Source organism: Electrona antarctica (genome assembly GCF_951216825.1).
Source record: "Electrona antarctica genome assembly, chromosome: 8".
Classification (NCBI taxonomy): domain Eukaryota; kingdom Metazoa; phylum Chordata; class Actinopteri; order Myctophiformes; family Myctophidae; genus Electrona; species Electrona antarctica.
The window spans coordinates 20656464-20667408 of record NC_136789.1 but is presented as its reverse complement, the minus strand read 5'-3'; the positions used below and the strand labels follow the sequence as shown (position 1 = coordinate 20667408).

At 44.2% G+C, this 10945-nt stretch overlaps 4 protein-coding genes across 4 annotated transcripts; 1 reads left to right on the top strand and 3 right to left on the bottom strand.

Moving 5' to 3' along the window:
- Positions 1-262: 262 nt before the first annotated feature.
- Positions 263-5069, bottom strand: LOC306928657 (claudin-like protein ZF-A89). The gene is made up of 3 exons (XM_079508927.1): positions 4323-5069; positions 1900-1912; positions 263-840 (listed from the first exon to the last, which is right to left on the bottom strand). Exons 1-3 carry the CDS (start codon positions 4974-4976, stop codon positions 278-280), a joined length of 1230 nt encoding a protein of 409 aa, XP_079365053.1. The 5' UTR covers positions 4977-5069; the 3' UTR covers positions 263-277.
- LOC306927663 (claudin-like protein ZF-A89) lies at positions 1972-2900 on the bottom strand. Its single transcript, XM_079507472.1, has one exon. It carries the CDS (start codon positions 2821-2823, stop codon positions 2185-2187), a length of 639 nt encoding a protein of 212 aa, XP_079363598.1. The 5' UTR covers positions 2824-2900; the 3' UTR covers positions 1972-2184.
- A 1629-nt stretch (positions 5070-6698) lies between the features above and the next one.
- On the top strand, positions 6699-8275 carry LOC306927666 (claudin-4-like). The gene has a single exon (XM_079507475.1). It carries the CDS (start codon positions 6736-6738, stop codon positions 7366-7368), a length of 633 nt encoding a protein of 210 aa, XP_079363601.1. The 5' UTR covers positions 6699-6735; the 3' UTR covers positions 7369-8275.
- A 1073-nt stretch (positions 8276-9348) lies between these two features.
- Positions 9349-9990, bottom strand: LOC306927665 (claudin-4-like; the record flags this gene model as incomplete). Its single annotated transcript, XM_079507474.1, has 1 exon — positions 9349-9990. Exon 1 carries the CDS (start codon positions 9982-9984, stop codon positions 9349-9351), a length of 636 nt encoding a protein of 211 aa, XP_079363600.1. The 5' UTR covers positions 9985-9990.
- Between the last annotated feature and the right edge of the window lie 955 nt (positions 9991-10945).

Sequence of the window (10945 nt, the reverse complement as noted above, 5' to 3'; positions counted from 1 at the left end):
CCATTACGTCTATCTTCACTACAAATAACCCTATACAATGAATGCCCATTGTGTGTGATTTTGTCTAGTTAAAAAACTGAAACTAGCATCGAATGCAGGCATATTGTATATACGGTATACTGTACGTACAACTTCATCCAGTTTAAACAAAATATAAAATCAAACAGAATCTCTAGTGCAATGCATTATTGAAATCATTGAATAGGATCTTTTAAAGACATTTTTTAAAATGAGAAATAATATAGCATTGTAACTGTCCCATGTCTTCTTCTATGCCTCAGCATCTGTACGCAGCACTCAGTATCCCTCCTCCGATGATCAGCAGGGCTCCCGACGCCCAACCCACGTAGATGGACGCCCCGAGCTCGCCCCTCCTCTCCTGAGAGGCCATGGGGTTGTAGAAGCCTGTGATGGTGCTGTGTGCTGACCAGCTGACAGGAATTATACACAAGACACCCGCCAGTATGAACACCACACCTCCCGCAATGCCAACATTGTTCTTCCTCAGCCCGTCATCACGAAGGAAGTTTGTGCAGTGCGCCCCAACCACGGTGAGCCCGATGGCCACCACACTCACCGCAATAGAGACACAGACGAGGGCCCTGGCAGCCTGCAGGTCCTGGGGTAAGGCCAGCATAGAATCATAGGCCTTGCATTGAGAGTGGCCAGTGCTCTGAATCACACAGTTCATCCATATGCCTTGCCAGAATACCTGGGCAGTGATTATGTTTGCCCCTACAAAGGCTGTTACCTTCCATGCAGGCAGGCCACAGATCGCGATGGTGCCCAGGAATCCCAGGAGTGCTAGACACAAACCAAGTATTTGCCTGCCCATATTTCCTCAAAGTAGAATGTTTTTTCAAGTCCAACACTTGGTTCAAAAGTTAGTGTGAAAAGCCTCGCCTGATCTGTGGCACAACATTTCCTCCCAATAACTGCAGGTACATGAAGTCCAAAAGCCGCTGGTCAAAGTGAAAACAATTACATGCAGTCTGCAACTGGGTGGTTTAGCGTAGCAGGCATGACAATGAGAACAGGGAGGGGATTGAAAGGTTGTTGATCATGTTTCCTGCTGGGCCTGATTCCTACATTGTAGAGTAGACGAGAGTGGGAGGGAACACTGGTAACCAAGGAGATGTGTGAGGACTGCATGAGGAGCCACTTTGTTAAACCAAAACCGTCAGACAGTGCCAAGATCTCATGCCTTCTCTGGAGGGAAAATGCTATGGCTAACCAGTAGTGAATGGATAGATGGCTTGTGGATATTTGTCAAAATTAAATTTTCCACATATACAAAATTAGACAATACCAGAAATGGAGAGCCCTGAATGAAATTAATGTTTGTGAACCACTAGTGCAGGGGTTTTCAACTGATTGTAAACAAGGGAACCACCACCCTGATATGTAATCAACCTGGGGACCACTGTTGAGTTGGGCTAAGCTTAGTGCTTTTGTAACACTTGCCATGGATCCCATGTGTATACATCCCAGTTTCTCAAACAATGGTCCATTGACTAACAATGACTCAATCCAGTTCACTTCTCCCTCTTGAGATTCCAACTCCCTTTTTCAGTTGAAATTCTTGACCAACTTTTTAAAACATTTTAAAAATCAACAAATCCTACATGAAGGTCAGGGACCACATGCAATACATCCACAGACCACCAGTGGTCCACAGACCACCTGTTAAACCCCTGCACTAGTGGACTCCTAATGTGCCATAGAAAATCAGTGAGAAACATTCAAAGAACCTGGATGAGACATGCACAGTATATGGCATAAGCAAATGTATAGTATTTTTATAGTAACATTTTGTAGCCAAGTAATTTGACCAAGAGTGTATACTTTCTGCCAACCAGGAAGTAAAATGTTCCATCCTACTCTATTGTATGCTCACACCAGGGAAAAGATTCTACAGTGTGAACCCATAACAGTCTTTGTCATATAGACACAAAGGGGAAGGAAACATGATCAAAGTTAAGGACTTTTATTGAATAAAGCAATCACAAGCAATTTAAAAATAAGCAAAATCACAAGCAATTAAAACATGCAATAATTGCAACACAGCTTAAAATTCATGGAGAAGAATTCATGGAGAGAACAAACAAGTCTTTTGAAAGTCAGTGTCCATTTTGGCTTAGCCACTCTTTGTCTTCAGCTTTCCAGACACTCAAGAACTAGAGTTTAGACATAGGCTCCTCCACTACCTGCTGCTGAACGTGGGGCAGAATATTTCACAGCATATCCCCTCTCTTCTTTGCTCTTTGGGCAGTGGCAACAGAGGAGTGCACCACCTATCAAGAGGAGACCTGCACATCCCCAGCCGATGAAGAGGGCAGCACCCAGCTCTCGCCGCTGTGCATTTACCATGACGGGGTTGTAGAAGTCCCTGATGACGGTGTTGGCAGACCACGACACAGGGATCAGGACCAGGACACCGGCGATGATGAAGAACACCCCAGCAGTGATGGCTACCTTGCTCTTGTCGGACTCGTCCTCAATGCAGTTGGTGCACTTTCCCCCAGTGATGGCCAGTCCCAGTCCCAGCAATGCCACAAGGATGGAGATGACAATCAGAGCCCTGGATGCTTGGAGATCCCGGCTCAGGGCCAGCATGGAGTCGTAGATCTTACACTGCATCTGTCCTGTGCTCTGCTTGACGCACGTCATCCACAGGCCCTCCCAGTAGGTCTGTGCAGTCACTATGTTGCTCCCGATGAAAGCGGACACCTTCCACATGGGTAGTGCACACACGATGATATCACCAAGGAACCCAATGATTGCCAGGAGTGTTCCGCACATCTCAAGACCAGCAGACACCATACTGTTAACTGGACAGGATCAAAATTACTGCAAAATTGATGACAGCAACAAAACTCAAAGAACACACTGATGCACCAAACAGCTTCCCTGAAGCCTTTATACCCACTTCCTGAAACTGTGGCTGATCCTGATTGGCTGTTTGAAATTGATTAATTGACAGCACCTGTGTGTGAGTTAACAGGCCAGTTCCATTTAGCACACCCACCCACACCAGACACTCATGCACGCGCACACACACACACACACACACACACACACACACACACACACACACACACACACTGGGGAGGGGTTCTCTGTAGTAAAGGAATTGGCACTCCTTAGCTTGAAAATATGTTTAAGAAATAATAATATTAATATAGTGTCATGATAACAATTCCATGGTGTTATGTGTTGCTGTCTGGAACATAGATCTGGTAGGGTCTGTGTTAATTAATGGTGTGACTACATTATGTCAGAAGTGGTTGACGTTTACAGATTCAACAGATTCAATTATTTAACATCTTACTTTAACCCTAAACTTGGTTGACCATAGTTACTAGTTCCTCAGGGTTATAGTGCATTTTCACTCTACATTAAATAATCTTAACCCATTCTGGGCGGGAACCCCTTTTGGTGTTAGCATTATGTTATGCTTTAGCTATTGAAAAATAGCAGATCCACAAGCTCATAGCGCGCCACCGAGTGGCGCGCTACGAGCTTGTAGGTCTGCTATTTTTGAAAAGTCGAAGAACGACTTGACATAGAAACATAGCTTTTTCAGAAAACTGTCAGGATGTAGAAGACATTTTTAGAATCTGATCTCAGGTAAAAAAAAAAAATGGGTTAACTGAAAATAGCTTATCCAAAAGGTCACAATGCGTAGATCAGCTAGGTTTTCCACAAAATAAAGTAAAACTATGCCTAACCTTAACCCTAACCCTGACCTCAGTGAAACTATATGCCTGCCAGGGAGCCAATCAGACACAGGTAATGGCGAAAATCCATAATAACCCACACAGCTAAATCCTGTGTTGTGTTCATTTAACTCTGATGGTGTAAGATGGGTCTATAACATAGAGTATATAAAGGATAGAGACCGAACTGGAGCACTAGCCCTGCCCCCAAGCTATTCATTTTGATGAAGTTGCTCAAGTTAAGGACTTTTATTGAATAAAGCAATCACAAGCAATTTAAAAATAAGCAAAATTATGAATGATCATCGATGAGAAGAGAGGCAGACATCTCCCCTTGTGTGTATATTGTCTTTGGTTGTATGTATTGTCAATTGTCAGTCGTTATGTTTGATTAAAATTCAATAAAACGTAAATTGAAAAAAATAAAAAAAATAAGCAAAATCACAAGCAATTAAAACATGCAATAATTGCAACACAGCTTAAAATTCATGGAGAAAAATTCATGGAGAGAACAAACAAAAGTCTTTTGAAAGTCAGTGTCCATTTTGGCTGAGCCACTCTTTGTCTTCAGCTTTCCAGACACTCAAGAACTAGAGTTTAGACATAGGCTCCTCCACTACCTGCTGCTGAACGTGGGGCAGTATATGTCACAGCATATCCCCTCTCTTCATTGCTCTTTGGGCAGTGGCAACAGAGGAGTGCACCACCTATCAAGAGGAGACCTGCACATAACCAGCCCATGAAGATGGCAGCACCCAGCTCTCGCCGCTGTGCATTTACCATGACGGGGTTGTAGAAGTCCCTGATGACGGTGTTGGCAGACCACGACACAGGGATCAGGACCAGGACACCGGCGATGATGAAGAACACCCCAGCAGTGATGGCTACCTTGCTCTTGTCGGACTTGCTCTTGTCGGACTCGTCCTCGTCCTCAATGCAGTTGGTGCACTTTCCCCCAGTGATGGCCAGTCCCAGTCCCAGCAACGCCACAAGGATGGAGATGACAATCAGAGCCCTGGATGCTTGGAGATCCCGGCTCAGGGCCAGCATGGAGTCGTAGACCTTACACTGCATCTGTCCTGTGCTCTGCTTGACGCACGTCATCCACAGGCCTTCCCAGTAGTCCTGTGCAGTCACTATGTTGCTCCCGATGAAAGCGGACACCTTCCACATGGGTAGTGCACACACGATAATATCAAGGAGGAACCCAAGGATTCCCAGGAGTGTGCCACACATCTGAAGACCAGCAGACGCCATACTGTTAACTGGACAGGATCAAAATGACTGCAAAATTGGTGGCAGCAACAAAACTCAAAGAACACACTGATGCAGCAAACAGCTTCCCTGAAGCATTTATACCCACTTCCTGAAACTGTGGCTGATCCTGATTGGCTGAAATTGATTAATTGACAGCACCTGTGTGTGAGTTAACAGGCCAGTTCCATTTAGCACACACAAACACACTGCACAGTCACACGCAGACACGCATGCACGCGCACACACACACGCGCGCACACACACACACACACACTGGGGAGGGGTTCTTTGTAGTAAAGGAATTGGCACTTATTAGTTTGAAAATATGTTTAAGAAATAATAATATTAATATAGTGTCATGATAACAATTCCATGGTGTTATGTGTGGCTGTCTGGAACATAGATCTGGTAGGGGTGTATGTGTTAATGGTGTGACTACATTATGTCAAGTGGTTGACGTTTACATCAGATTCAACAGATTCAATTATTTAACATCTTACTTTCACTTAAACCCTAAACTTGGTTGACCATAGTTACTAGTTCGGAGTTCCTCAGGGTTGTAGTGCATTTTCACTCTACATTAAATAATCTTAACCCATTTTGGGCGGGAACCCCTTTTGGTGTTAGCATTATGTTATGCTTTAGCTATTGAAAAATAGCAGATCCACAAGCTCATAGCGCGCCACCGAGTGGCGCGCTACGAGCGGCGCGCTACGAGCTTGTAGGTCTGCTATTTTTGAAAAGTCGAAGAACGACTGACATAGAAACATAGCTTTTTCAGAAAACTGTCAGGATGTAGAAGACATTTTTAGAATCTGATCTCAGGTAAAATAAAAATGGGTTAAATGAAAATAGCTTATACAAAAGGTCACAATGCATAGATCAGCTAGGTTTTCCACAAAATAAAGTAAAACTATGCCTAACCTTAACCCTAACCCTGACCTCAGTGAAACTATATGCCTGCCAGGGAGCCAATCAGACACAGGTCATATAATGGCGAAAATCCACAATAACCCTCACACAGCTAAATCCTGTGTTGTGCACTTCATTTAACTCTGATGGTGTAAGATGGGCCTATAATTATTAGACTTTAGTTAAACGAACGCTCAGGATTTTGCTGCACCTCTGTATATTTTGAAGAGCTATTTTCATTCAGAATGGGTTGTGGTGACTGTGGTGGAGGTTCTGGGGAAAAAAATTAATTGCAGCTTTATATTTTTTCCCTGTTTTATAATATTCCTGTTCATTGTGTAGGCTGTTTACCCTGATAAATGTCTGCTGACTGAAAGCTTAGCCAATTGGCAGAACCTTTTTTGAGTGGTGCAAACCACTCCAACAACTGGCTTTGTTAGTACCTGTGTGTGTTTGTGCCTGTACGGGTGAGCATGGTTGCTATGGTTAGTGTGTGACGTCACTGACATAGCTGATCAGACTATATAAGACCTTGCACCACTCAGTTCACACGGGTGTGATTTTTTTTACTTTTACTTTTTTTACTCTGTCAAAGTTCAAAACTTTTTTATGCGAATGAAACAGATGAAACAGAGTTATAATGGTTGAGGGCCCTGTGAAAGGGAGGGCGTACCATCTGTGATCTCAAGGTCAAATTGATGGATGTGCAGAGTAGCTGAGCCAAAGCCCACCCAGATGACGGAGGGGGCCAGGGGGGATCTGTGTTTATAAGTTCCCCACTTTGTGAGAGTTTAGTTGGTGACTTTCAGAAGAGCGCAGCAGGAGAGGAGAAAAGGCAAGCGACAATATGGCATCTTTGGGACTTCAGATTCTTGGAGTCGGTCTGGCAGTGCTGGGATGGGTGGGGAACATCACCATCTGCATTCTACCTATGTGGAAAGTGTCTGCGTTCATTGGCAACAACATTGTGGTTGCTCAGACCATCTGGGAAGGACTTTGGATGACATGTGTGGTGCAGAGTACAGGCCAGATGCAGTGTAAGGTCTACGACTCTCTGCTGGCGTTACCTCCGGATCTCCAAGCCGGCCGTGCCATGGTGGTCATCGCCATCCTGTTCTCACTGTTCGGCCTTCTCCTTTCAGTGGTCGGAGGGAAATGCACCACGTGCATCGACGACCGATCAGCGAAAGCCAAGGTGGCCATTTCAGCAGGTGTTTTCTTTCTACTGAGTGGAGCACTGTGTCTGGTTACGGTGTCTCTGCCCGCTAATACTGTCATAAAAGACTTCTACAACCCCATGGTTAGTGACGCACAGAGAAGGGAGCTGGGCGCCTGCTTGTACATCGGATGGGGCGCGTCTGGACTGCTGCTGGTGGGTGGTGCTCTGCTCTGCTGTCAATGCCCATCAAGGGGGGACCGTTACAATGGAGCAAAATACTCTGCGCCAAAATCCACCACACCAGGGAAGGAATTTGTTTGAGTTTGTGTTTTGGTCATTGACATTTGCTGTGATAAACAAAGACTTTCTCTCCTTCTGTTTTTAAGGAAATATCTGTAGGTAGAAATCTGTTGTTTATTGAACTGTGTTTGAGTTTGCGTATGAGTGAATAACTTAGTTGACTAACAGTGTATGGTAGGCTATGTAGCCTTTTGTTGTTTTACATAGACAATGTGGGTTGAGGTTTGTGATATGTGAGGATGCAGGATTATACTTAAATTCATCTTTGACATTGTGTTACAATTTTTGTGTTTCAAGTACTATGGTCAGTATTTAGCCTAATGTTTCCGTGTTAATTGTACCACAAAAGTAATTTGAAGCGGTACAGTATTGTATGATTTAATGTTTTATTTGTCACAGGAAATAAACAGTATTTTTGTCAGTAGGCCTGTTTTATTCAGTAGGCCTGCTCTCTCGTTACAATAATTGAAGAGCCAAGAAGCAAGCTGACTTAAAAGTGAGAAAGAAGCTTAATTTATATCCACATGAACTTATCTTCTCAGCAAGCGACCCGTCATCCTACAGAGTATAAATCAGGCTTAACCTATTCATTTGCTTGTCCAACTGGTCTCAAAGGGATGCCCATGGACACAAAAAGACACCACAATTGGAGGCTTACATCAACCTGACAGACTTGGCAGATGTGCTAGCACAGGGCAGTCTGATGCTTTGGACATGTAAAAGCGTTCCTCGGCAACATGTATCCATGCCTGCACAAAAGTGCACATCATACCATTGTCTCTGGCTGTGGCATCTGTCTCGCTCAAGAAAGTAAACTGTAAATGAATGTCTTTACACGGGGGCTGTTGATTACACCATGGCAAACATCCCAACCTCACTTGGCCTGAGAAATTCTCTTGGGACTCAAGTTACTCCCCTGAATTCCAGAATGCCTTATCATGATGGTCAGAGGGGCAGAGAGGAGTGATGTGCATTCAAGGAATACAGCTTACGTTATACTGTATGTTTTCACTTTTATTACAACATGCAAACTCATTAAATCAAACAACAGAATTATACTGTATTTTACTGCATAAAAGATAATACATAGAGCTTACTCGCATAAGAGCAAAGTGAATAATAAGTTCATAGTATATCATCGTGGATATGAACAAAATATATATATATATAAACAAATGCAAAATGAGGACTTAAAAAAAGGTATTGGATTTAGTCCGAAGTTGGCTTTTCACATACTGTAGGCTAATATTTCTGTTACAGTGTACAGTAACAATGTTGGAAAATGATTAAAAAACATACGATCTTAGACAAAGAATTTGGAAAAGAAACATTTAACAATGGAATAGTTGTCTGTACACACTGTCCTATGCAGCTTGGAAATTATAGATGTATGAAACCGTTTTAGTTTCACCTTTGTTCACCAGTGGCCATTTTCTGAAAATTCTGACTCAAAATATCGTCCATTTTATTATTAACTTAAAAATGTGTTTCACAATATTTCACAAGGCTTTTCCACTCTGGGAGCCAGTCTAAGAGGGGAGAATATTTAGGCGTAAGTAATACTTTGAGTTCTCTCCACATTGAACTGTGGAGTGTACTGACAACCAGTGTCAATAATCGAATGTAAGATGAGCAGAAGAAGTATCCATATGCTTTTCATGTTAAGTAAATATTCAGCTTTACTGTATTTTTTAAATTGCAAATGTGTCAATAAAGCTTGTCAAGTTTTCAAGGTAATGTGATTCATTCATTCTAATTCTGAAAATGGCGTTTGAATGATCAGCATTCTTCAGCAATAGATTGTAACCACTTAAGCCCTCTTACTTTGTCATACAACAAATATAGAAAGTACAGTTAGCAGATCTTCAAACTCACAGCGTGACATGTCGTAAGAAACACCTTGAATCTTAAAATCATGATTGAAGCAGACTCTGTCTTAAGTCACATTTAAATTGGCTTCATATAGGCTGCTGCTCGCCAGAAGCCCTATGGTGGAAACACTCACACATAGTCCATAGCTGCAGACACCGACCTGACCGGTGCAAACTTAGCAGCGATGTAGGGCCTGTTGTCCTTGGGAGGACAGTTGTTGCAGAGCAGCCCTCCTCCGAGCAGCAGCAGTCCAGAGGACCCCCAGCCAATGTACAGCGCAGCCCCGAGCTCCCTCCTCTGAGCTGCGACCACCAGGGGGTTGTAGAAATCCCTGATGACGGCGTGGGCCGACCATGACACAGGGATCATGATGAGGAAGGCGGCTATGATGAAGATCACCCCGGACACGATGCAGGCTTTGGCCTTGGCCGTCTCGTCCTCCATGCAGTTGGTGCACTTCCCTCCGACCACGGCCATCAGGACTCCGAACACCCCCACGATCACAGCGATGATGCACATGGCCCTGGCGGCCTGCAGGTCCTGCGGTAAGGCCAGCATGGAGTCATAGACCTTGCACTGCATCTGACCTGTGCTCTGGACCACGCAGTTCATCCACAGGCCCTCCCAGATGACTTGGGCCGTGACGATGTTGGCTCCGACGAAGGCAGTGACCCTCCACATGGGCATGGCGCAGGTGATGATGGTGCCCATCCAGCCGATAAAAGCCATGAGCACGCCCATGATCTGGAGGCCCTGAGAAGCCATGGTTGACCTGCGGTTGCTGCTGCGTCTGTTGCTTGAACGTCGCTGCTGCTAGGAGAGGAAAGTATTGGTCCTGCACAGTGCACACAGGTCCAGCTCTATAGAGATTTGAATAAGTCAAATGCACCTCTGACAGGTCAAAGCTGGCAGTTTGTGCTCAGTTATTATGGAAGCGTTTCTCCAGTTCCACCTTCGGACCTAACAGAGGGACTGTTTGCTAAGCAGTGATACTCAAAGTTGTGATGCTGTGCAGCTCTGGCTGTAAGAGGATAAGAGGATAACAGAATCCTGCTATAGTTCAAACTTTCAGGGTGGGGTTTCTATGCTGCTGAACAAAAGGGGAAAGCTGACACTGGATATCCCAAGGCCAGTCTATCCCCCATGTCTTCATTGTTCACACACATTTAAGCCTTGGTACCACAAGCTATACTCTCGGTCCTGGGAACAATATGCCCAGCACCTGTCTCCTCCACCTGTGTGTGTGTGTGTGTGTGTGTGTGTGTGTGTGTGTGTGTGTGTGTGTGTGTGTGTGTGTGTGTGTGTGTGTGTGTGTGTGCGTGCGTGCGTGCGTGCGTGCGTGCGTGCGTGCGTGCGTGCGTGCGTGCGTGCGTGCGTGCGCATGGGCGTTTCTGAATGTGAGTCAGTAAGACATATCACATACACACATACACACAAGAACATTTGTGCACACACAAGAAAAGAAAAAGCTATACATAAATACTAATTTGCTTTAAATTTAAATTCTAAAATTTGTTTTAGATGTTTTTCATTTTCCTTTTGTTTAAAAAAGTAAAAAGGTCTAAAGCAGCATGGATTATGGTCAAATGCAGAATCAACTTCTAACACAAGGCCCAAAAGTGTCTGTTTTACAGTTTACATTACATGCATTTGACAATTAAACCTTATCCTGGTTGTGATCAGGTTCTCAGTTCTCAGGTTCACAGTTCTTCTTTTCGCAGAAAAG

Bases quoted from the DNA above. Each gene is read 5' to 3' on its own strand.
- LOC306928657 (XM_079508927.1), bottom strand. From the start codon at position 4,976: ATGGCGTCTGCTGGTCTTCAGATGTGTGGCACACTCCTGGGAATCCTT.
- LOC306927666 (XM_079507475.1), top strand. From the start codon at position 6,736: ATGGCATCTTTGGGACTTCAGATTCTTGGAGTCGGTCTGGCAGTGCTG.
- LOC306927663 (XM_079507472.1), bottom strand. From the start codon at position 2,823: ATGGTGTCTGCTGGTCTTGAGATGTGCGGAACACTCCTGGCAATCATT.